Source organism: Schistocerca piceifrons, chromosome 7, assembly GCF_021461385.2.
Source record: "Schistocerca piceifrons isolate TAMUIC-IGC-003096 chromosome 7, iqSchPice1.1, whole genome shotgun sequence".
Taxonomy (NCBI): Eukaryota; Metazoa; Arthropoda; class Insecta; order Orthoptera; family Acrididae; genus Schistocerca; species Schistocerca piceifrons.
In genome coordinates this window covers 274,570,956-274,598,868 of record NC_060144.1, presented here as the reverse complement: position 1 = coordinate 274,598,868, position 27,913 = coordinate 274,570,956, and the positions used below count along the sequence as shown (strand labels likewise).

Here is a 27,913-nt window from a genome sequence, read left to right as displayed (position 1 = left end):
TAGGCAGATACGCCGAGTATAAATCCGTACAGGCACAGGCAGATTGCAGTGGTGAAGATGAGGTCCTCCGTGTGCTTGCTCTTTCTTTTGGCAGCCGGTGTCCTGGGTCGCCCGGGAAGACCTGGAGCACGAGGACCTCCCAACAAATTCCCCAAGGACTTCATCTTCGCAGCTGCCACCGCGTCCTACCAGGTGGAGGGCGCCTGGAATGAAGGCGGTAAGAACTCTTTGACTTCGCGCCTGAAACATTCGGTATTACCTACGCTTAAGCACCAGCATGTTCTTGTGTGTTAAAAGACAGAAATGCCGTGGAAGACCTTTCTCATGTGCAATTTGTCAAGGTGATAGTTTTTCTCAGTAAGACATTTTAAGTGCATGAATATTGCGAAGTTCATGGAGACATTGATCTGAATCAACACCTGCAGACATTTGGTGGCAATAGTAGCTACTCCAGATGTAAAATTTCTTACTCAAAAAAATAGACAAATCAAAAAGCACGATCGATTTCGCGCACGTACAACGACAGACGTTATTCATGCGAATTACATGTTATATGAAATGGCTGTTTATGAGGCAGAAACTGGTGTAATTGTTTAATATCTACCGGGGCCAAGTTCTTTGATAGCCTCACGGGCTTCCATTGGATGGGACATTGTAATGTTGCCAACGTAAGTTCTTCAATCGAGAACGCGAACTTATATTCAGAGAGTTGTTTGAGTCTAGTTGGGCCAGTACGTTCATGAGTCATTCGGAATAAGAGTAGTGGAATTACGTGGAGCTCAAATAGATATACGAAACATGAGAATGATGTGAGTGATGAATAAAACGGAGAAAACCTAATGACTACAAAGATTATTAATTAATATTAATCGTGAAAGGGAAAACTACAGCGTACGGGCTGGATGACATTGTCTTATCTTCAATAACTGTGAAGTCTGTTCAACCCGCTATGGTTTTTACTAATGTGTGACTTGATGAATGCTTGTACTGTGACGCAAGTATCTGCATTTGATGTGCTTCAAAAAGTCCACTCAGCTGATACTGCGCAGTAGTGACTGAAAAACAAATGGATATTTTAATCAAATAAATTATTGAAAGTGTGCAGGAAATTTTATTATCCGTAAATTGCTGACAGTTGTGGATCGTATTGCAACTAAAATATCTTGTGATGCTTTTGAACGAGGCGGAACAGGGGAAACAGTATGACAAGTATATAGGACAATGTTTGTTTCGTTAGTCGAGTATAACCTTGGGTGTAAGGTACACATGATGCAAAAATAAAACGGATTTCTGCCTTAAATGAAGGAAGCAGGGAAGTCAACGGGCAAATCATTACAAACTACAAGCTGTTTCAAAAGATGCATCTTATTTCACAACACTCCATCTTTCATGTGAATGAAGGCTGAAACTTGGGGTCAATTTTAACTTTCGCATCGAAAGTAAAGGTTCACTTTGGCGCCGGCTGTAAGGTACCAGTTCATGTCGTGTCGATACCGGCAGGGGTCACTGTGGTCAGCTATCTAGTTCGCTCGCTCGTTTGTTACACAATTTGTGTTGAGTCGCGATGACGATAACACTGCAACAAAAGTAGTTTTGCCTCCTAGGTCGCATGATCTCAAGATTTGCGATTTTTTTGTGGAGAGTTGTGAACGACACCGCTTATGTGCCACCCTTTCAGCAGGTTTGGGCGTATTACGACGCCGCACAGCAATAGCAGTGAACGCAGTAACTTCAGACATGGGAATAGTTTGACTATTGCCTTAATTTTTGACGGATTAACCGACAGTGGTAAACAAAACGGTCTAGACGGAACTCCGGTCAGAACTGATGTCGTATGCTGAACGTGAGGTAAAGGAACAAACAGCCCTTTTTGTGTCTTTGGTGTGAAACTCGTCTTGCTCTGGAACAGAAATTGCTATCTAAAGCCAGTGCTGGACATTCTGGACCTGTTGGAGAACGAATAGTCCGGACGGAATAGTTTTCCTTTTCTTTCTTTTGCTTGTGCCTTTTTCCCACAATGACGCAGGGTCGGCAAGGTTAAACGGATTTGGCAAGGTTAATTTAAGGGGTGGCCAGATGCCCTTCCTGCCGCCACATCGTACCCCCTGGGACGGAATTAGTGTACCCCAATTGTCTGTGTCTAGTGTAATCCATGGAATAGTGCGAATGTGTTCAGGTACCTGCGAGCCGTGCAACTGAGGCGGGACGTGGGGACCAGCCCAGTATTCACCTAGCGGGATGTGGGAAACCACCTAAAAACCACATCCAGACTGGCCGGCACACCGGCCTTCGTCGTTAAGCTGCTGGGCGGATTCGATCTGGAGCCGGCGCGCCTACCCGAGTCCAGGAAGCAGCACATTAGCACTCTCGGCTAACCTTGCGGGTTCAGTCCGATCGTACCGATATCGGAAGCAAAGTTTCTCGCATGAGACGATTACTCATTCACACAAGAAAACTGCTTCATTTAAAGAGGGTGAAGGAAGATATGCTGACAACTGACCATGAAAGACTGGAAACTTCTTTTGATGAAAATATTTACTGCTGGTATATGATGGATGCACGGCATCATGTTCATCACGAACGATAGAAAGCCTTTTGGAGTAACTTCGTAGGCCACTAATGCTGCAAGCTCCGGGAGACCTTCCCATGTTTTAATGACGTGGAATTAGTTCACTGGTCCAGGCAACTAGATCGAAGAGTCAGAACGGCTCCATTGAACTGCAGGACATTAAAGTTCTGCAGAATTCCTTGTCAGATTAACGATGATAGTAACATTACCAAACTTGTCATCCAAGATGCTGATTGTCGAGTCTCTCTAAATCTCTGGCTAATTGCTGCGAGGAACTTTCGAGAGTAATGAAGTGGCAGAACTGCTACATAAACTTACAACCTATGTGAAAACCTTTCGTAGGACCTGAAACAACATCAGAGTCGACATTCACTTAACGTGCCAAACGACGAGTTTTTGCGGTGTGCTGTCCTCACATCCAAACACTTCGGGAGTGCCTACCACAGCGAATCACAGAAAAGCAAATAAGTCGCCAGGTTTTGATGGAATCCCAATTCGAGGTTACAAAGAGTACTCTGCAGCATTGGCCCCTTACTTAGTCTGGATTTACTGAGAATCTCTCGCCCAGCTCAAAGTTCCAAGTTATTAGAAAAAAGCGCAGGTGACTAGCGTATATAAGAAAGGTAAAAGAATGGACCTGCAATATTACAGAGCAATATCTTTTACATCGGTCTGTTGCAGTATCCTTGAATATATTCTCTGTTCGAACACAATAAATTTCCTTGAGAGGGAAAAGTTTCTGTCAACAAAACAGCACGATTTTAGAAAGCATCATTCGCGCGAAACTCAGCTTGCCCTTTTCTCACATGAGATCTTGTGAAACATGGATGATGGGCAACATGCGGATTCCATATTCCTACATTTCCGTAAATCATTTCTCACGGTGGCAGACTGCCAAGGTTAACGAAGGTACAAGCATACGAAACAGGTTGCGAGGTATGTGAGCGGCTTGAAGACTTCTTTAGTGGCAGAACCCAGTATGTTGTCCTCAACGTCGAGCGTTCATCAGAGACGAGGATATCGTTATGAGTGCCCCAGGGAAGTGTAATAGGACCGCTGTTATTTTCTGTATACACAAATGATCTGGCGGACATGGTAAGCAGCAGCCTGTCGCTGTTTTCTGGTGATACTGTGGTGCAAGGGAAGGTGTCGTCGTTGACTGACTATAGGAGGATACAAGATAGCTTAGATAAAATTTCTAGTTGATTTGATGAATGACAGATATCTCTAAATGGAGAAAAACGTAATTTAATGCCAATGAAAACCAAAAACAAATCAGTAATGTTAGAATACTGTATTAGTAGTGTGTTGCTCGACACAGTGACATCGATTAAATATGCAGGCATAAAGTTGCAGAGCAGTATGAAATGGAATGAGCATGGTAAGGAATGTAGTAGGCAAGCGAATGATCGACTTCAGTTTAATGGTAGAATTTTCACAAAGTGTGATTCATCTCTAAAGGAGACCACATATAGGACATTCGTGCGATCCATTGTTGAGCACTGTTCGAGTGTTTGAAATCCACACCAGGTCCGATTAAAGGAAGACGTGGAAACAATTCAGAGTCTGGCTGCTAAATTTATTACCGGTAGGTTCTATCAACAAGTAAGTATTATGGAGATACTTTGGGACTCAAATGTGATTCACTGCAGGGGAAGCGATGTTCTTTCCGAGGAGCACTATTGAGAAAATTTAGAGTACCAGCATTTGGAGCTGACTGCAGAACGATTCTTTTGCCGCCAACGTGCATTTCGCGTAAGGACCACGAAGATAGGATCAGAGAGCTTAAGGCTCGTACAGAGGCATATAGATAGTCGTTTTTCCCTCACACTATTGGCGAATGGAACACTAAAGGAAATGACTAGTTGTGGTACAGGGTACACTCCGCCACGCACTATACGGTAGCTTGTGGACTATGCATGAGCTGTAGCATATATTTCATCCACCAATACTCCTCCAACCGAATTCTTTTAATAAAACCAAATAGCGTTATCATTCTAAACATTTTATGAAATGTTTTTTCTAACCGTTAGTATCCTGAGATACATGAGCGAAGAATCTGTGCAGAGTGATATTCAATGTAAGTTGGTGGCTGGAGAACAAAATAATTACCCTCATTTAATAATTCTTCTTTGTACAATGTTTTAACTGTTGATCAATATGTGTTGCAGGAAAGGGTGAGGGCATTTTCGACCGTATGTTCCACACAATTCCGAACATCACCACCGATGGCAGCAATGGCGACGTGGCGTGTGACTCCTACCACAAGTACGAGATAGACATACAGCTCGCCAAGGATATGAACGTGAGTGTTGTTCGCAGTTGTATTAATCTTAGAACATATTGGTGATCCTCTACAAAAGTATGATCTGTTTTAATGTCTAATGTGATTTTTGATTCATTATTTACCGATACACAAAATAAGAGCGCCGTAGCTTCAAAATTCGTAGGAGTCTGAAAACTGACGATGCTTGTAATGCGCTGCTTGAGATATCGACACTGATTTCAGTTTTCTAGATAAATTGAAAATCAAGAACATTATTCACTCGGTAGCCTTCAGTAATAGTAGTCTGATTAATGATATTGCTTGGCAATTGTTAAGGAATAACTGACACTTGCTAAGGAATAACTGGCAATTGCTATGGAGCAATCGGCAATTGCTGCGGAACACCCAGCCAATAATCGCAAAAGGAAATATGGAGGTCGGGACGGGTTAACTCCAGAGAAACCTGTTCACGAATATCCTGGATGCATTGGATAGTTCATGCATCAGGGTGTTTCACGAAGGTCGTCGTCGAACCTATTAGCGTGACATTCGGGCTTGTGGTGCGGCAACACGTCTTCGAGATATCATTTGAGTGGACGAGCAGATGGAAGGCTCTAAGCTGATCGGGGTGTCACTACTATGGCCACAGTGATGGGAGCCTACAAAGGTGTCATATAGCAAGTAAAAAAGGCCGCTGAAGATGAAGATGCCATGCGAAAGCATTCCCGTGGTTGAAGGCGGACCACCACACCGAAAAAGGATCGATACGTAGCCCTAGAGGGGAAAAGATAGAGACATCTCACCTTAAGTAGATCGCTGCAGACCCTGCAGCCACTACCGCTGCCCGTGCCTCTACCCTGAACCATTTCGCGGCGATTAAATCAGGCTACCTTCTATGATCGGAAGCCTGTTAAATGCATCTCACTACAGTCGTGCCACGGTCGGTCAAGAAAGCGTTCGCTGGTATAAGGAGCATGTTGGCTAGGGGCAGCAACAGAGGTCCGGAGTCATGTTATTCGATGAATCCTGTTTCTCTGTGGCAAGTGATTCTGGACACAGGTTAATGCGGAGAAAGAGGGGAACACGTTACACACCACAGAATGTTCATGGACGTCACTGGTATTGCCTAGGAGTTTTGGTGTGTGCAGTCGTTTGCACAATGACCGAACACCGCTGCATATCTTTGCGCGAAGTAACAGCACAGCGGTAATGCAGGGAGACTATTCTAGATCATGTCCGTATGGTTACGGGAGTAGTAGGTCCTGACTTGCTCTTTACGGACGACAGAGCCCACTCACACCAGAATGTTGAGGTGTCGGACACACTGGAAAGTCAAGATATTGAACTTAACGGATTTCTCTCTATACTCTCCTGGCCCAAACCCTATACCCCATGCCTGGTATGCTCTTGGCAGACATACTGCTCAACGAACACCGTCTCTCCTATACGTGAAATACCTCAAAACCGCCTTGAGAGAGGGATGGAGCAGTATCTCCCAAGGACGCCTCAACACTTTTGTAGCCATTATGCGTAACAGGTGCAAAAAGTGCATTAATGGCCAAGGATGACATACTCCTCACTGAGTGTCCGATATCAGTCTTTATGGCGGTAGTCTGACCTGTGTCAAGCATAAACATTGTTTATATCTGTTACCCTGCTTTCTCTCCCTCCGTTACTGTGTTTCATGTCATCCATTATTGCCTATTGTTAACCAGTCTAGCTGTTCCTTAGAAATTATCAACCAGTGTATTTGTCATACCTAAAGGAAGAACACTAAATAATTTATTGCATATGACTATTATGTGTCGTAATCGACGCCAGTATGATGTAATCATTAACCAAAGAAGTGAAAAGGATGTTAAGTCAATGTCGAGCATTAGGACACTTTCTGTATTGTATAAGGAATAATATGCGGAATACGATTCGTCATCAAATTCTCCGAATTTATTATCCTCAACTACAATTGCTTGGCTATGTATAATTTGATGAACGAAGCATTTCCTCTGGTACCATTCTTAAGCTACAAGTCTACCATTCTATATCATAGCCTTTTGTCAGTAAATACGCTGAGGCTGGCAGAAGTGTTACATAACTAAGAGGTGAGTGATCAGAGAGCCGCGGCCTTGCGTCAGTTCAGCAGTACCGGTCGGGTAGCTCAGCTGGCGGAGAGTAGCTCTCACTAGGAACAAAAGAAAAGAAATAACTTTCGCAGAAGTTTAGAAAAGTCTCACTTGTTTCGTAATATCGTCATGTTCGTCGAGACACAAATGTAGAATTCAGTTAATTAACTTGTTCTTTGAGGGAATAATGCAGAAAAAGCATTTTTGTAGGATAGCTATAACTGAATGTAGCCCTCTCTTGAAAGGTATGAAATACTCAAAAAATATGAAGGTATTTCTACTAAATGTTCGAAATTGCGAATCAAAACGTAATATACTTAATCGTTTAAAGATTACTATTGCGTTTAGAAGTGCTTATTCTATACAGGGTGGTCCCGAATTCATGGTACAAACTTTAATGGTAGGTGCAGGACATTGTAACAAGGATATATTGTATAGGAATGTATAGTCCCAGGTGACGCGGTGAGGCGTAAACAGGGGAAATAACGGCCGAAAGGAAAACGAAAGATTTTATTGAAATCGTTGTTGACAAGTGTCATGTTTACAGTAAGTGTTCAAAATTGCGTCCACCATGAGCGATACATGCTTGACAGCGTCGGTGCAGCGACTGGCGTACACGTTCAAAGATGCCTGGTATTTCACGCACACCTGCAGCAGCTACAGATATGCGAGCAACGAGATCCTCATCTGAGTCAACTGGAGTCTCATAAACAAGACTCTTAAGATGTCCCCATAAAAAGTAATCGAGGCAAGAGAAATCAGGAGATCGGGGTGGCCAAGGGACTGGTCCACCACGCCCAATCCATCTAGCACCAAACGTGGCATTCAGGTAATTCCGTACAGCAGTGCTGAAGTGTGCTGGCGCTCCATCGTGCTGAAACCACATGCGGTTACGAATGGCGAGCGGAACATCTTGCAGCAGTTCTGGTAACACTTCTTGCAGAAAAATAAGATAGCTTTCGCCACAGAGTCGCGTGGGTAGTAAGTATGGCCCAATCAAAAAGTCGTTCACAATACCAGCCCACACATTAATACCGAAACGTTGTTGATACGCATGTGGACGCGTTGCATGTGGATTATCTGTTGCCCACACATGGGAATTGTGCGCATTAAAGACACCCTCGCGTGAAAATGTCGCTTCATCTGTAAATAGCACATGACCTACGAAATCCGGCTGCAACGCACATTGCTGCAACAACCACTGGCAGAAGTTCACGCGAAGAGGATAATCTGCCGGATTCAATGCTTGTACTTTTTGAAAATGGAAGGGGTGTAAGCGATTTTCATTTAACACTCTGCATACAGTCTGATGACTCACATGTACGTCACGCGCAACAGTTCTTGTGCTTGACTCGGGTCTATCAGCCACTATGTTCAAGATGCGTTCTTCCAGTCTTGGAGTGCGTACAGCTCTTAATCGACCAGCGTCATGTCTGTTGACGTCGAACGTACCTGTTTCACAAAGTTGACGATGTAACCGTTGAAAAATTCTATGATCCGGCATTCGTCGATTAGGATACTCCGCGCGATACATTCGTAACGCAGCTCTGGCGTTACCATTTGCACGGCCGTACATGTAATGCATGTCTGCTTTTTCTGCATACGTAAAGTCACCCATCGTCTACGGCAGTACAATTGTGAATGGCGCTTGTCCCTACTGCGATACATCATGTTCATCTACTGCCCTCTACCGGCAGTGACACCAACCGATCACTCCATTTCTCTTTCCCCTGTTTACGCCTCACCGCGTCACCTGCGACTATACATTCCTATACAATAAATCCTTGTTACAATGTCCTGTACCTACCATTAAAGTTTGTACCATGAATTCGGGACCACCCTGTATTAATATCATGTTCTCTGTTAACAACTTTTCATAATTATAAATCGTCGTTTCACACTCAGAGGAACGGAGGAAACAATGAGTGTGTTAGCAGTTCTTGCGCGTGTGTTTGTGGGTGCTATAATCATAAGGGGTCGTCTGATTCTATGTTGAGAAAGTTTAATTTAATTATTCATGTACTTAGTTACGCTGATCGGTATACGGTCTTAAGGCCATCGCTCACAGCCATTCAGACTTTCCTCCTGAGGTTCTCTTTCTAAACACTGAAGCCAGTAGTAGTCGTGTTCTATACATCTGAAAAATAATAGTAATGAAATACAAATAATAGTAATAATCGTAATGGTGATAATAATGAATATCATAACGTACCTAATTGATCGACAGAGGGTGGCGGAGAGCGCTAATGCGCTGCTTCCTGGACTCGGGCAGGTGCGCCGGCCCCAGATTTAATCCGCCCGGCGAATTAGCGGGGGCTGGTATGCCGAAAAGTCTGGATGTGGTTCTTAGGCGGTTTCCCACATCCTGCTGGGTGAATACCGGGTTGTTTCCCACATTTCGCGTCAGTTACACGACTCGCAGGCATCTGAAAACGTTCGTACTATTCCATGGCTTCCACTGGATGCAGACAGCTGGGGTACACTAATCTCGTCCTGAGGGGTACGAGGTGGCGGCAGGAAGGGCATCTGGCCACCCTCTGCATTTAACACAGTCAAATCAATAGTAACACGGCCGACCCCACTTTGACGCAGGACAAAAACACCAAGAAAGACAGCAAGAAATAACTAATTGTAAGGATCATATTAAAAGAGGCGAAAACACATTTTTAATACCGCAGCAGTTTGGCATCTAATACCAAATGGTTACTAACAAAGACCGTGACAACAATAGGGGGAGAATAAGCTTAGTTAATTGATAGCAACGTCATAGTAATAGCGATAAAGGAAGGGGAAAGTTGAAGAAACAGGAATGGTGAAAACAAAAACAGACAAGAAATAACGTGAATTTATAGGAAAAAGTAGGGAGGGGGTGGAATCGTCAATGCGGGACAAGGAATGTGGGGTAAAATTACATTCGTGGACAAAAAGAAGACTATTTAGTTATATCGACAGCGAATCTACATTAGTGCTAACAAGCCGAAATAAAGTTAACATATCATCAGTTCGAGGAATAGTTTGAACAACACAGTGCTTCATTAGGCATGGTCGTATGCCGATGCCTCCCTGCGACCTTCGAACTGACTTACACGGCCAGGTAACATATAAAAACTTAAATTTCGTTTTGATTGCTGCACGATTTTCGATTATACGTAGGCTAGTGGCCAGTTCCACATGCTTCTCCATACCGCATCCTGTGACGCGATTGGCAGAGGAAGACACGGTGATCGGTCGGACACTATTGGCCCGTCCAAGGGCAGAACAGGGAACTTAACCTTTACCTTGCTAATCAGTTTGTTCTAGAAATTAAATGGAAATGACTTACAGACTATTTTAGAGCTATAAAAGGATACATCAGAAGTTTGGATTCCACAAAGTAAACCTAATGCTGAGTTCGTGAAAATTGAGTAGGGACAAAGTCAAACGTAATTTGACATTCTAAGCGACTCTGTCAGCATTGTGTTTGTGCCGCAGGTGGACGCATACCGCTTCTCCGTATCGTGGCCCCGGGTTCTCCCCACAGGAGACGTCAACAACATCAATCCGGAGGGAATCGATTACTACAACAAGGTCATCGACGGCTTGATCGCCAAAGGCATCACTCCAGTGGTAAGAGCAACCTCAGAGATCCGGCTTCTGTACCTTGACATTAAATCACTAATCAAAAGTGACGTCACAATGTGGTGTATATGTTTGTTGCAGGTGACGATGTTCCACTGGGACCTGCCACAGGCACTGCAAGACATCGGAGGTTGGCCAAACCCCAGGCTGGCAGACTACTTTGTTGAGTACGCCAGAGTGCTCTACGACAACTACGGTGACAGGGTAAGCGACAAAAGAGTGTTCTGGGGTTACAAAACCGACGTACAACTATGCATTTATCTTCTTATTCAATATTACGCTGGAATTAACTACTGAAATATAAGGAAAAAGGCATTTCCATCAACAGTTAGTCGTTCGAGACTAAAAATATGTAGCTTAATAGAAACGACGCTGTCTTGACACAGAAAAACCAGAAGCAGAAAAAAGGTACGAGAGTTCTATTGCGATGAAATAGATGTATTGAAACTTGCAACCGTGATGGCACGTGGGAACACAGTCTTATGACTGTCTATAAATGTGCCTCTGACTGCAAAAATGATCTTCAATTTCGTTTATTGAGCCATGATCGATTTCGGTGCCACTATCACCACCTACAGATGCAGCTGTTCACATTAACAAGCAGTTTAATGTAGTAGCGCAATGGGCCAGTGTTTTTCCTTCTGACTGTCCAAAGAAAAAGTCATATATTCCGAGAACTGTCGCTGTCGCTTGTTCATTTAAAGCTTCTTGCGTTTGCCTTATGCCATCTGGAATCTATATCACAGTGACGAAGTAACTTCATCAAACCTACGCTAACTCTAAAAACAACGCTGCGTGTTCTATACACACCACAAGGTGCACGCAACAGAAATGCGTGCGCCCAACGACGCTATTGTATGGAGTGTCATGTGGTACAATGCTACTTGTTACTGTACACTGGCACACCACCTTCTGTCTCACGTGCACACCACTGTATGGTCTGTGGATTTCTGGTTTCGCCCTCTAAACGTAGGTGATTTTAGTTCCATCTGCATGTGGCCCCATCTCACTGTCTGCACTTAGTAGCGCGTAAGTTGCTCAACCAGTTGTTGGTTGCAGATATCAAACATTTATCGCTCTACCACATAATTAGACTGAGGTGATATCCAAAGGATTAAACTAAACGAACATAGGATGAGAGCTATATTCCTGTTTAATGAACTAACCACGTGTTGTGCGTGCAGGTGAAGTGGTGGCAGACGTTCAACGAGCCGGCCAGTTTCGTCTCGGGCTACTCTGGAGGCTTCCTTATCGCCCCGGGCATCAACTCGTCAGGTGTGGGAGACTACATGGCGGCCTACACCCTGCTCAAAGCACACGCTGGGGCCTACCGCCTCTACGACGAGAAGTACCGACAGACTCAGAAAGGTAAATATCGTTCGTCATTATGGCTCCTCTGGCTAAGAGTGAAGCAAATGTGAGTCACGTGGTATTCAAACTTGAGTAATCATCTTTGGCGACCCGGTAAATGAAATTCTAAAATCTTTTAAGAAGATCTGTTTACCGTAAACGCAAGTCTCATATCACGCAAGTCATGTAGTGAGCGATCTCAACAAGTGAGGCCTACTAGGTTTGATTAGTACAGCTCGTCCCATTTACATTATACGAACCAAAGATCACAATTTGCCTTTAACAGTCACTTCACACCCTGTACGTCACTGCGTCTACAACTAGGTATACACTGAGCACCTCATTGTATGCTGGGGAGTACTTCACATCAATATTAGCCTGTTCTTATTCTGTATATTTGCAGACTGAAGCGACGAATGAAAATTTGTACGAGTTCGAGATTCGAACCCGGGCCTCCTGCTCACTAGAAAGGTGCGCTAACCACTACGCAACCGGGCACAGTGGCTTTGCACGACTACGTGGACTACCCTAGCACGCCTCCTCAATGCAAATTCCCATTCACGCCTCAGTCCACTCGCTATTCTCCATAAACTCGAACAGCATTTAGAGGAATTTGGATTGAGGAGCGGGGCGTGATAGGGTAGTTCACGTAGTTGTGCAAAACCACTGTGCCACGTTGCGTAGTGATTAGCGCACCTGTCTAGTGAGCAGGAGACCGGGGTTCGAATCTCGGCCTTGGTACAAATTCCCATACATCGCTTCAGCATGCATACGTGCGATATAGATATTTGAGACCTGAAAAGGTTTCTGGAACCATACAGTCTCATTTGATCATTCCTATTCTATTCCATTTACATATGGTGTGGGTGAAAATTGATTGTCTGTGTGCCACTATAAACTCTTATCGTTCTCTCACGATCGCTGTGCAAGATAAAATAGCATTGTTGCGCAATAAACCTCGATAACTAATGTTACATAATGTAGTACTGTTAAAGAGGAATAGTAAGCTTATCTCCTAGCAATCAAAAAAGTCTCTCCCTAAAACTCTGTATCAGCTCAAATTTGTTGAATTCCTTTTTTTTTTTTTTTTTTTTCACGGAAGCTCAACAATGCCTTACTGAGCTTGATCTTCTGCAGAACACAAGCTGATAACCGCTGATGCAGAGGTCTATCTAAATATTTATCAGTTTAGTGCTAAAACCAATCGAGTTTAGATGTTAAGACGACCGCTGAAGGCAACTAACGTTCGCGTTGCAGTCCCACATAGAGCAGAGTAGGTTTGTTAAATATATAATTTTTATTAGGTATTAGTTCCAATTTTGTACGTTGTGCCGCACTCAGTGCTTGTAGAATAAAGACGCACTTTCTAACACTAATCGCTGTTGCAGTACAAATTCATGGTGCCACGAATCGTTGTGAGTCGTTACGCCCATATTCTGTTTATACACTCGTTCTGAGGTTAGCAAAATGTGGCGTCCCGGTAACCAGCAACGAGAGACGTTTAGATTAACGTCTGCAATGTAGCAGTAGTAAAAAAATAGTAAATCGCGAATTGGTGAAAGGAAACCAAGTGGTTGGAAGGGGATGGTGGTTATCGCTTTGTCCGTAATTAAAATTAATATCCCTAAGCATATTTGCTCTAATAAAATATTACATCGGACAGTAAGAAACAGTAATCTAATTTACAATAACTTTGTGTATTATCACATTGGCATTATCCCGTTGGATTTCCCAAACACGACGACTCATATGTAGTTCTCTTAAAAACTTAAGGATCTTGCTGTCACATGACATGTTATATCAATATATTGCAGAAAACGCTGATTCGAGTGCAGCATTGTTCAGCTAGATATCAGATCAGTGAGATACACACTGGATATACCTCACCACTGAGTGTGCAAGTTCTGTACGAAATGTCGAGTTTTACCAATACGCAAGACACTGCGCAGAGATTGCGCATGACATTTGCAGATAGAGATGATGACACATCTTATTTGGTTCGCCCCGACGGAATTCACAAATATTTGGTCCATACAACTTGTATAACTACGAATCAGTGTTACACTGTCTGATGATGTTGATGACTAATGGTTTATGTCACCGTGGGCATCATCGCCCTGCTACAGGCCTCAACATTTCATAAAATTGTTTCATTTCGTCTATGAGAATAGTCCTCAGCGACCTTTAATGTGAATACGCTCTTGGCTTTTGAGAGAAGTTTGTGAATAACTTTCAAACCATCTTTGACTTCCTCTGGGTGAAAATTGGGGACATGATATTCATTTCAGTTATCTTTGCTGTCCTATCTCTGCGTATTAAATACACATACATTTCCTATCTTTCAAAACTGTTAAACATGCTACCAATGCTTTCTACTTACATTAATTTGCTGAAACGTCGTCCACTTGTTAGTGCTTCGTGTGTTGTTTCTCTTAGCTATCGTACAGAGTGTATAACTGACATGTATCTCTCTTATCACAGGAAAGGTCGGCATCACAATTAATAACATGTGGTATGAACCCGCCACCGACTCTGCAGCAGACATTGAGGCAGCAGAACGCAAGATGCAGTTCTACGTAAGTACCAGGAACTCTTATAACCTTTCCTGTATTACAATAAAGATGTTAGTGCCCTTCAGATGGAGGGGGAAGGCTCTGATTAACACGGTGTGCCATAACATTACTTAAACAACCAGCCATCCAACGTTAATTCCTGGCTAAATCTGAAGAACTGTTTCTTCAACGTTTCATTCATTATGAGACAACGTTCTTAGAACCATTCTTGTGTTTTGCTTTTCTAATAGTGATCAGACAATGTTATGTCATCAGGTCCAAAATATATTGTTCAAGACGAAATGCAACCCACTGAATGACTTTATTAACATTGTTTATAGTCCTTATAGTCACGAATCAACATACTAAGGAAAGCTACGCTCTATGACAAACAAGCTACGTACCATGAAGGAATTATCCAAATGGAACAAATGGAACGGAAATCGGTAGATGGGTTGTACACGTACAGACAAACAAATGATTGCAATTTCAGAAAAATTGAATGTTTTATTCAAGAGAAAGTGCTTCACAAATTGAATTCGTCACTAGCGCGTTGGTTTACTTCTGGGCCTTATGCAAGCTGTTATTCTGCTTGGGATTAATTGGCAGAGTTTCTGCTTTTCCTCCTGAGGGATATCGAGCCAAATTATGTCCAATTGTTGCGTTAGATCGTCAAAATCCTGAGGTGGTTGCAGGGTCCTGCCCATAATGCTCCAAATGTTTTCAACCTGGGAACATCCGGCGACCTTGATGGCCAAGGCAGAGTTTGGCAAGCACGAAGACAAACAGTAGAAACTCTCGCCGTGTACGGGTGGGTATTATTGAATTGTAAGCCCAGGATGTCGTGCCATGAAGGGCACCCAAACAGGGTACAGAATATCGTCGACGTACTGCTGAGCTGTAAGAATGCCACCCATCCAGCCATAAGGGTCCTGCTATGAAATGAAATGGGGCCCAAGACCATCACTCTTGGTTATCGAGCCTTATGGCGGGCGGCAGTCACGCCGGTATCCAACCACTGTCTTTCCAGACACGTTTTCGGTACGGAATCTTATTCCTGGAGTAGAAGCGATGGGATGACGCACTGACTGTCAATCGCCATACGGCTTGACAATGAGGAGTGAAGGTCTGGGGTGCCATTTCATTTCAAAGCAGGACATATTTTGTTTTCATCCACGGCGCCCTTATATCACAGCGGTACGTCGACAATATTTTACGCCCCGTAAAAAAATTTTGTAGCAATATGGGCAGTTCTCTCCAAGCATCTCGGGATGTTGCGAATTTAACGCGCCAGTTGGACTGAATTGGGCACGATATCGCTTGGGGAGGACTTGCATAAACTCTGCCAGTCAATATATAAGGGCCGAAGGCAGACAATCGCGTTATTGACTTGCTCAATTTGGCAAGCACTTTCTCTTGCATAAATCATCCAATTTTTCTCAAATGTTAATCACTTGTTTGTTTGTACATGTATGTCACTTCTACAGATTTCCGTCCCATTCGGATAATTTCTTAGAGGTGTGGTTTTTTTATTTTGTTGCCCTTGTGTGTAAATATATGTTTTGGTCACTTATGTGAACAATTGCATCCGCACAATAAAGCTAGATTCTACACATACACAGAAAATATTGCAACTTTTTCTTCCATGTAAAAAAGTTATCGAATTTGTTAAAACGAATGTTCCCTTGGATTTAATTCAGTTCCATCGTCATTTCCGTTTCTTACTGTTTCAAACCAAAGGGATGTTAGTGATTTCAAGGATATAAATCTGTTGGGAGAACACGAACATCGAAGAAAGGGAATAGGAGTATTGGGGTTTAATGTCCCGTCGACGACAAACAAATAGTTCAAATGGCTCTGAGCGCTATGGGACTTAAATTCTGAGCTCATCAGTCCCTTAGAACTTAGAACTGCTTAGACCTAACTAACCGAAGGACAAATTCGGGAAAGGGACGCATAGTGTAGGAAATCGGAAGGTTGGTTTTCAGTGGATCCAGCCTACTATTTGCCTCAGTTAGTTTAGGAAAAAATCAGAAATTTTGAATATGGATGAGAAATACAATTTGTTTCTATAAATCTAAATGGCTACATGAGAATTTGAACCAACGTACTGCCGAATGAAAGTACAGTGTCTCACCTTCTGGACTGTTTCCAAAAAAGTTTCTTAACGCATCTTGCAGGTTTAGAAATGTATATAGATAAGTGCTTTTATTTATGAAGCAAAAGCTTCTTACAGAGCCTGCAGACCAGAAGTATAAATAGTTAAACGAAAAACAAAGCACAATGCACATGTTGTCACAATGCTGTGCGTTAAATATGGCGCATATGTTGCCAACAACGTAGGAAGACTTCGGCTTGCGCTACAAATCAGGCTGTTACCACAACCTTCATTTACAATCACTGCCATTCAGATGGTTCAAATGGCTCTGAGCACTATGGGACTTAACTTCTGAGCTCATGAGTCCACTAGAACTTAGAACTACCTAGACCTAACTAATCTAAGGACATCACATACATCCACGCTGGAGGCAGGATTCGAACCTGCGACTGTAGCAGTCGCGTGGTTCCAGACTGTAGCGCCTAGAGCCGCTCGGCCACCCCGGCCGACCACTGCCATTCACTTCACAGTGGTTTACAGAGCATAGATGCAGATGATTTATGCGCATTTGTTGGCTTCACCTGCAAACAAATAAATCGTCACTTTCAAGCCTTACTTAGGTATCTAGCTGCCCTACAGGCCAGCGTTCACTATCCTTACGGAAGTCACATGTCACATAGTACAAAAATCAGGGGCGTAGTAAAAGTCTGTACAGTAATGGAGAACGCAACAGGACCATGCCTGGAAGAGCACTGTGGTGTTCAAAGGAATCTTCATATTGATGACTGCTTTACTGTAGTCAACACCCACTTACAACCTATTCCATTAGTAGAGTTTGTCTGCAGCTGTATCACAGAAAATCCCAGAAGGGACCAGAAGCACAGAAACTGTCGCAGATGATTCCAATTGATAAGTATTGCAGGCGAGCGGCTTGCTAGAAAGGTCGAATATAAGTCAACATGAGCTCAGCTGCACATGCCTTAATTTGCAGCATGTCACTACTGGACATGCCCATGTCGTCAAGCGTCTCCTAGGTTCCGCATTGACAGTGCGACCAACACTTAATTACTTTCAGTACTCTTTCCAAGACTAAAAGAAATTCCATTCGTTTTGCCAAAATCACATTTCACACTCCAAATATATGCAACTATTTAACGTATGAGCATCTGAGACAGTATGCGTGGAAGAATTACTAGCTTAAGATTCTGCACTTTGGCAACTGATTTCACCTAAGGAATTTATGTTCCAGTCTGGTCTGTACAGTCACCCGATTTTCACGGCCGAGGGAGACTGGCCTGAGGTGGTGAAGCAGAGGATTGCGGCAAACAGTAAGGCTGCGGGCTACCCCAGGTCCCGACTAGTGGAGCTCACGCCAGAGGAGGTGGAATACATCAGGGGTGAGTAAACGACACCAGCCACAGCCACTGTGGTCTGCTGGGCTTGTTCGTGCTTGAATTCTATCCATTATAAAAGGTTCTTCGAAAGTACTTCCAGGGTTTCAGATGACCAGAGCATGAAAACATCAAGAAATACGAAAAAACTTCTCGTATCAGCGGATATAGCTTGTCTCCAAGTTTCTACTGGTAATATGCGCCGTTCCATAGTTGGAGAGCGCACTACTATCGGCAGGTGTTTCAGAATATGGCATGTAATAGATTGATGGGTGCATTTCTTGTCGCTGAATTCGCTAAATGAAAGTCAGTTGTGACGTTCAGCGTCAGTTTCGCGCCAGATATCGTTTAAAATCTCCAACGGACAGAAGAATCCATGAAGGTACGACAGATTCCGGTAGACTGGCTGCTTATGTAGTCTGAAGGAAACAAACTGTCCAGGACTATCAGCAGAGACAGTGAGCAATTGTGGGAATCGTTCGTCAGGAGCCGTAAGAAATAGTCGACACATGCGAGCAGAGAACTGCAGATACCACAGTCAAATGTCACCTCATCCTATACAATCGTCTGCTTGTGAAACCATACTGGATTCACTTGCGTGCGTTGACTGCTCGGCAGAATGAGCTTCGTCCTGTCTTTTGGAATGACTTGCAGTAACGCAGAAATCGGTTTTCAGTGACAAAGCCACATTCCATGTATCTGGAAAGGTGAATTGTCATAACGTTCATGCTTTTGGCACAGAAAATACATAAAAAGATTATAGAACATATTCATGATTCACCTACAGTTAACTTCTTGTATGCCACATCCTCTTCAAAAGCTTTATGGACCATTTTTCTTTGGGGAGAAAATTGTGACTGGTTTCATGTACTTGGTCACACTGCAGTAATGGCTTATTCCACCGTTACAGCAAGACAGCGGAGACTTCATTTTGCAACATGAGGGTTACCTCAGTGTCGAATTGCTTCAGCGTTGGATTGGTCATACTTCCTATCATAATGCTCTTCTTCTCCAGTGGTCCCCACAGTCATCTGTCTTTGATTTATAATTGTGGGTTATGTAAAAGACAGTCTGTTCCTGCATCTGCCATCACTAAATCTGAATAAGTGACAACGAAAGATAATTAGTGCAGTCGCTGATATCGACCGTGACTTGTTGAGATCCATATGTCAAGATTTTGGCTAAAGCATTGACATTTGCCACGCAGCAAGTAGTGCTTATACTCAGCACCTGTAATAAGTTAAAAACTTGGAGACATGCTCGCGTCACTGATATGTGTCTCTTTTCTGCATGTCTTGCAGTTTTCGTGCGGTCCTCTTCTGAAACCTCAGAGATACTTATCAATAATCCTGTTGGAATGCCACACACAAATCACATTTCTACAGCTAGGAGTCATAGGGGACCGAGCTACTTACACTCAAGTAACACCTCATTGTTTTTTAATTCCTCACTCTTTTTCGTCAAACAGGAAAGACTCTCACAATGGAACAGTACATTTCTTAATAAGAAGCGTTAGGGAGCAATCATACCCAAACCGAAAGTTCTATCTTGATATTGCTCCCATGCACTTAAGAAATACTGTAAAGTTTTTCTGTATTTTAGTTAGAGTACTCCACTGTTTCAGTTGTTTTGCAGGGCCAGACTTTTCTCAGGTATAAATGTTATGAATAAGGAATTAACATCATTTTATTCTTGGCAAAATATCGAAATGGAAACAAGGTCAAAATGCAGAGAAATGTATTCTTTTGGACGACATGAAGCGATAATAGTATCTTGAGCTTCGCTGTTAATGAGCCTCTGTTGGATTCAGTTATGTTATACAAATGCAAGGAGATGAAAACATGGAGAGGCATGAAGTGACTGATCACGTAGGTACAGTTTGTATAACTTGAGCTTCATACTTTGATTCACTGATAATGCTGATAAGTCTTTGACCTGTCACTTCCAGAACTGATTAAGTGTATACAAAGAAAGGTGGAGTCTCAGCTTTATTTGATGTGCACATGAGTATGCGAGAAACTATTTAAAATCTCTACTAACAGAGCCTCACGGGAAAATAGGTAATATCTCGCGAATATCTACAATGAGAATTCCAAGAACTAATAACTGGGGTATGATCAAGAAAAAGGCTCCGGCATTGGATGTTCCGTTCTCGTAGATACAATACAGATAAAAATTAGTCATATAACCGGTCATTGAATAGTGTGCAAACAATCAAGCAACTAATGCTCTATCCGTAAATGGAACGAAGGATCTTCTGCATATTGCAGCTAAAGGACTAACGTTCCTATGCAGTGTACAGCTATTATCACAGTATAAAAACACATAACATGTTCTCTAAGAGTACCAAACAAGTACTGCCTGTTATCTTCGTGAACTGACAGTGAATTTATCTTGTTTGTAATACTTATCAGTCGCTTTTAAGATTTTGACCCACCAAAAATGAATGGGTGAATTTATCAGGTATAAAAATTAGAAATAAACCACGTCATTTCAAACTCATATTTATTACGATGTATATGTCAGTATTTCAGGATTACACCATTCTACCTCACCGGTTAACATCGGGTGTTATAGAGTATTCTTTTGTTTTGTTTTCATTACTGCGAAATTTCTGCCCTGTAGCCGTTAACAAATGTTTGCAAATCTATAGCCCATAAAAAATGTATCTTCAGATAACACAACGATAAGGACGAAAATGTACAAAGACAATAGCGACGTCTCGCGCTAATACTTTACAAGCATTTGAAATTAGTTTCGCAATAGAAATTGCACAGGAATGAAAACAAGATAAACAGATATTTTAATTAATTTAATAACAGGTAGTGTGGTGATCTTGCCTTTCAGACTATTTTTGGTGACCGTGAACCTTGACGCAACTGAATATTTCGCGTTTTCTATCGATAAGAGAAAAATCTGTCAGCTTATGCGATTTATGAGGTATTTTCTCGGTCCGTTTGTTGCATGGTTAAACAAAACTTCTACATTTGTAAATGTAGAAGTACGTGTGTGACAGTGTACTGTCTTATTTCAGGCACGTCTGACTTCTACGGACTGAACCACTACACGGCCAACCCAGTATCAGACGGCTCCAGCGGCTACGACCCCTCCATGGAATTTGACGCGGGCGTCGTTATCGGGGAATACACGGACGCACCGCAGGCGGCATCCACCTGGCTCAGGGTTCGTAGCCTCGCTGTACAGAGAGTCACTCATTTCTGTCTGTCTTGTGCTTTATAGCTCTGCTCTGTGATACATTTACTGAAACCCAACGAGAGACTTGGAAGGTAGTACACTCATCGTCCTCGATTATTTGTTGTACAGTCTGCTTCAAAAATATGTTGACGAACTTTGGAGGCAAGTTCCTTACGGAAAAAGAAGAAGTTCGTATAATCATACGTGCGAAAATCCCTTGTTTTCGAGTTATTGATGGAAATTGACATTCAATGACTTTCCAGGTGCAATCTAACAACGGCACTTAGCTATGCAGCCGTTTGACTCATTGCAACCTAGATGGTGTTTTGCTGCCAGGGAGACTTATTTACATTCGTCATTCGTCTGTCTTCAACGTGTCCATTGTGTGTATTTACTAGAAGTACCGAGTTATCTAAAAGTGCTTCTTTAAAAATGACAGGATGTTAATTTCGTGAGCGGCCACACATGATTTTTACATACAACCACACAAATGTTACTAGGCACAAGGTCACACATCTGCGTTAGACGGTCTTTCCAGAGCGAAGACAACTGAGTCATCCAGCCTCTGGTGTTGTGTATCGGTGCGTTGCCGAGTTCAGATCCTTAGCATCACAGGTTATTAATCGAAAAAGACCACGTGTTCCTTATACGCTTGACAAGAAAAATCACATTCTATGGGCTATCGAAGAAGAGCCTGACATCAGCGCAAGACATGTGGCCCTGGCATGTCGTACACCTCCAAGGTCAGCATGGAAGATTCTCACGAACGACTCACGTATCCGTACCATTTTCAACTTCTGTAGGCCCTCACGCCTGTCGATCACGCACCAAGGGAGAACTTTTGCCAGTGGTATGTCGCACAAACTGCCAATCCATTGTTTGTCTCTTCAGTTTTGTTTATAAACGAGGCAACGTTTAGAGGAAGTGAAACAACAAATTTCGGCGACCAAACCATATGGGACGATCTCAGTCCTCATGCCACAATACAGTCTAGATATCAACATCAGTTTAATTGGATGTGACTGTCTGGTAGGGTCATACGTTCTCCAAGCATGTCTTACAAGATCTGTCTAAAGGGACTTTATTCAGAACACTCCAACACCTAATAAAAGATGTGACCCTGCAAACAAGAAGAAACATGTGGTTTATGAGTGACGTAGCTCCAGCACATTTAAGTCTCAGTGTAAGGGATGCACTGGCTGGTATCTACCGTGACAGATGTACAGGTATAACAGAACCAGTTCCATGACCTGAACGTTCCTCCGACCTCAGTCCTTTGGATTATGATCTTTGAGGACATCCTAAGCAATTGGCCTATGCAGCATACCCCCGTCAGATGCATAAAAATCTTAAATGACGTATCAAGGAAGGCTGAAAAACCCTTCGAAACCATCAGGCAGTATTTGTAATGGCGCGACAGTCTATATTTTGACCAGTGCATGCGTATTTAGAAGCAAGAGGGGACGTTTCGAGCATTTATTGTGAGTTAGTGACTCGATGAGCTTCGATTACCTAAGCAAGAAGTGTTCATATATAACTTGAAAACGGATTTTCGGACAAACGTTGATGTGAATTTTTTTCTTATATTGGTGAAAGGGACCTGTGTGAAAGTTTGTGGAAGTATTTTTGAAACGCCCTGTATATCCCAGTTTCCTATCATCTCTACAGTTCGTATATCCTACAGCTCCCTCTAGTACCATGGAAACTACTCCCTGATATGTTAGCACATTTGCTATCGTCCTACCCTTTCTTCTACTCAGTATTCTCCACATATTCCAGTACTCGTCAGTATCCCACGACCCATGATTCACTTCCATTCTACGCTGTACTCCATATGTAGACATTCAAAAAATTCTTCTCCAATCTGAGATCTATTTTGGATACCACTAGACTCCTTTTAGCGAAGAATTCCCTCTTGCCTGTGATAGCTCACTTCTTACATCCTCCTTGCCTTGTCCGACAAGCGTTATGTGTCTTAGTGTCTTACAAGATGGCACAGTGTCTTCCCCCCGTCTAACACAAGTTTATCGCATGTCACATGTCTGCTACGTGCAATATTCTGCAGTAGCTTCACGTTTTAGACAATAAAAGACAAGGCACAGGGAAGCACCTGAACATTTCTACGATTTTATCCTTCGTGCCAGCACGTCTAATTGCCACGTTACTCTTGCAGAGCACTCCTTGGGCCTTCCGCAAGCTGTTCAACTGGCTCGCCCAGCAGTACCCTGGCTACCCGATCTTCGTCATGGAGAACGGCTGGTCCGACACTGGAGAACTCGAGGACCAGGGCCGAATAGACTACTACACGGTGTGTACTCTGTCCATCTGTTTCGATGCAAAGGACATTATCAGAAACTTATGCTGTATTTCTTCAGTAGGTTGTCAGTGGGAATTTTTTGGAAAAGTAGAAAATCCATACATAGGTCACATTTTTTGAAATATAGATGAAATTATTGCTGTTGCGTAGCATATAAGGAGACACTGTGGACACGTCACACTCACAAATATTTCTCAACAACATTTAAAAAAATTATTATCGTGTTATTTGTGAACATTGTAACAGAGCTCTCTGCAGTGGGACTTTGAAAATGTTGCACTACACCATCGCACTCATATTTACATGAAACTGATAGTGTTGGATTCGTTTTTTCTGTAAACGTGGTTCCATCATCTTAACCATTACATATATTTCGTAGCTTCTATTTATGAAAATATAGGTTGTTTTGTTGCAACAGAGCTACTTGGCTGAGATGCTGAAGGCTATTAATGAAGACGGCGTCGACGTCATAGGCTACACAGCCTGGAGTCTCCTGGATAACTTTGAGTGGGGCACAGGATTCACGTAAGTAATTCTAGACAAAAGTGATCAATTGCTCTCAAACATTGTTATTACTACTACGGGCTATGACGTTCTCGGAGTATCTCAATTAGATAGCATAAAAAAATTACTAATTCTGGGAGTACATATGCAAGATGTGTGTCTTGTAAATGTAACTGCTACTTCCACATCTGTTATTACACCCAATCATGTATATGTAACGTGATAACTAAAAAGATACACTAATTGCAGCCATAAAATGCTTTCACTTCATGTGCAGCTTGTTTAAATATTGTACTTTTCCGTTGTTTCAGGACAAGATTTGGACTTCACTATGTGGACTTTAATGATCCGGATCGCAAAAGGACGCCTAAGGCATCCAGCAAGGTCCTTGGACAGATCTTCAAAACGAAAACACTTCCAGCTAAATACCTGAAGTAATACCTGAGAATCTGTGCACTGTGGAAACAATAAAGAAACTGTGTTAATTACGCACATCATGTATTTTCTTCTCTATTACACCCACTTTCCATATATGACTTACGTAAAGAGTATCTTCGATCTCCACCTGAAGACGTAATTTCCCATAATCTGGAATCGTTTCTCTGGAATAAGGTTGAAAAATGAACTGTTTCTGGCTCAGAAAGTTCTGAGTTAGAGTCCCATCAAACAAATTTTCTGAAGTTTTATCTGTTTTCCGTGAATTTCGAAACACTTAATACTTAAATACTTACTGTTGTAGCGTAATTTCTTGTTTCTAATAGGAAATGGTACACGCCTGGTCCATACAATCCTTACTCAACAACATATTTTCTGGTATAGTGTAGATCAGTTCTAGATCGATACAAATATCTTTCTCCAGATTTGTTACAACAGTAACGAATCATCGTTGTTGGAGTTCTGGGTTAAAAATTTCCCCCATTACTTTCAGGTAAATAATGAAAACTATAGGCAGACAGAATATTGTTCATAATCTTTTCTTCGTCTTGATTATCGGGAAGATTTAATTGTACACAAGTCATCTGTCGGATATTCTTATTGCCCATGCAGGCAAACTGTAAAACTTTATTTGAAACGCTCCTGAAAAGCAGAGACGCTCAAATAATACTATGTACAGAAAGCTGGTTAAATCCTACAGTTGATAGCAGTGAAATTATAGGGAAAATTTAAGTGTATATCAAAAGGATAGGCTAATAGAAAATGGAGGTGGCGTATTTGTCGCAGTAGACAAGTCACTCAGAACCACCGAGACAGAAATTGAAGCTGCATGAGAGATTTCCTGAGCAACACTCATTATCACAAAGTGAGCACAAAATATTAATTGGTTCTTTCTATCGACCACCATACTCACCTCCTGAAATAACCAAACACGTCAATTCGCTTGTAATTTTGTTCCCCAATCATGCAGTAATCATCGGAGGGGACTTTAATCACCCAACTAACAATTAAGATAATTACAATTTTATTAATGGTGGGTGAGACAAGGTATTACGGGGATAATTAATAAATGCCTTCTCTGAGAACAATTTGGAACAGACATTTCGGAACCCTCTCATGGTTAAAATAGTTTAGATCTAATGGGAACAACTAGACCTGACCTCTTTGTGGAGGCCATATCGAAACTGGTAACAGTGAGTATGAAACGGTTGTGGTACCCATGGTTACCGAAGTACAAAGAACAACTAAATTAAGTAGGAAGACATATACGTTCAGTAAGCTAGATAAATATGCAGTAGTGTCATTTCTCAATGTAGAACTTGAAACTTTTAGTACAGAACAGGATCATGTAGAGGAGCCAAAAAGAATGGTTGACCATGCAGTGGGTAGCTCGTAATAGGAGGGACCCTCCGTGGTATACTCATACAGTCACTGTAAAGAAACTTCTAGACAACAACATAATAGGTTAAAACAAAGCATAGGGTTACACACAGAAAGACGCTAAAAGAAACGAGTTTGACTGTCGAGAGAGCAATACGTGTAGCCCTCAATAATTATCGCAGCAGAATACTGCCCAAAGATCTTTCACAAAACCGAAAGAAATTCTGGTCGTATATAAATGTTGTTGGTGGCACCGAAGTTATTTTCCAGTCATTCATAGATGATATGAAACTGAAATTGAGAGTAGCAAAGCCAAAGGTCTAATACTTAACTCCGTTTTCAAATGCTGCTTTACAAAGGAAAATCCCAGAGAACCGCTCCAATTTAATCCTCGTACCGCCGAAAAAGATGAGTCAAATAGATATTAGTGTCAGTGGCGTGGAGAAACAGGTCAAATCGTTAAAACTGACCAAAACTCCAGGACCCGATGGAATCCCCATAAGTTTCTATACTGGATTTTTGGCTGTATCGGGCCCTCTTTTAACTATAATCTATCGTAGGTCCCTCGAAAAAACAACCGTGCCCAGTAATTGGAAGAAAGCACGGATCAAACCCATTTACATGAAGAGTAGTAGAAGTGATCCACAAAACAGTCGTCCAATACACTTGATATCGATCTGTTGCAGAATGTTAGAATATAATTCTGAGCTCAGACGTAATGTTCGTCAACCGTGTAACATTTCTCCAGAATAAGGTGGACACAATGTATTTATTCAAAGTGCATTTGCGTCAACCTGCGTTTTGCTTACCTGTCCAGATTCCTACGGCGACAAATCCTTTGGTCACCTTCCACCCATCTGTCATTAGCAACGGGGGCATAACTGTTGTCGACGCACACCACAACAGGGAGGATGCAGCCAGTTATCTTGGATGGAGAGCCATCGACAGTTGACTTCGGCTGTTCCCCAGGGAAGTGGGCCGGGACCCTTGCTGTTCATTTTGTACACTGATGACGTTGCAGACAATATAAATAGTAACCTTTCTGTGTATTTATGTACTGTGTAATGGTAGAGAAGGAATAGCAATGGAGGGATTTTATTCTTTTTTTGTGGGGGGAGGGGGGAAATCAAGATGAGTGGACATAAGTATATAGCAGTGTAGTGGAGTGTGAGTTAGAGGAGAAGATTTCATGTAATTTCATAAATTATTCTATATAGAGTCTGGTTTCCAATGTTTATCTCGTCATTGAGCAACTGTTTATTTTGTGTTAATGCTTTTTGTATCTGGAAATTTTCTTGGAAAAGGAGGAGGTGTCTGTCTTTACTGATTTTTATGATATTCCTATCGTTTTCAATATTGTTTGGTCTATGGTGTTCTTCTTTTAGATGATCCGCAAATGTTGAATAATTTGTACCGTATTTAAATGCTCTCATGAGTTCTTTACCTCTTGTGTCGAATGTCCTGCTAGTCATTCCAGTGTAACTTTCTCACAATCTCTGTGACTGAGCTGACTGATACCACATTGTTAGTATCTGCCTGGTTTTGATTTCAGTTTTGGGATGTGCTTTTGTATAGAATTGTTTCTTTGTAAGCTATGTTTATGCCTTGCTTTTTGGATATGTCCACTCATCATGGTTTCCTCCTCCTCTACAAAAGAAAATCTATCCATCGCTATTCCTTCTCTACTCTTACAAAGTACATAATACACAGAAACATAATTAAATAAAATTACACACATACTATAACTAATTTTAAAAAATGTGACAGGTCAAAGACAAAGTAGTGGAAAGGTTATATTGGCAACACTACTAAACACAAACAACAACACATACTTGAAGTACAAAAACAAACAGAATACAGTGGTGTGCATAAAAGTGTGTTGTGAAAAACATAAGAAATGCATAGTGCTGCAGAACATCTAAAAGTTAGACCAAAATTATCGGTGTCTAACACAGAAAAACAACGATGTACTAGCAGACGGCATTTCTCAATGTAAGCGAGAAAGCCGAAAACTCACCGCAAATACAAATCAACCTATTCTTAACGAACTGTTTTTCGATATAAAAGCAAATCAAAATGTAAAAAAATTAATTACAGATCACTGATGATGCTTTACCT

The 27,913-nt window shown here is 42.1% G+C and overlaps 1 protein-coding gene across 1 annotated transcript; it reads left to right on the top strand.

Annotated features, from left to right (window-relative positions):
* The first annotated feature begins 57 nt into the window (after positions 1-57).
* Positions 58-24,426, top strand: LOC124805622 (myrosinase 1-like). The gene is made up of 11 exons (XM_047266188.1): positions 58-217; positions 4,741-4,874; positions 10,427-10,561; positions 10,655-10,777; positions 11,758-11,941; positions 14,405-14,499; positions 17,823-17,970; positions 20,999-21,147; positions 23,333-23,467; positions 23,895-24,001; positions 24,292-24,426. The coding sequence occupies exons 1-11, from the start codon at positions 58-60 to the stop codon at positions 24,416-24,418; spliced, it is 1,497 nt and encodes a 498-aa protein (XP_047122144.1). The 3' UTR covers positions 24,419-24,426.
* Positions 24,427-27,913: the final 3,487 nt, after the last annotated feature.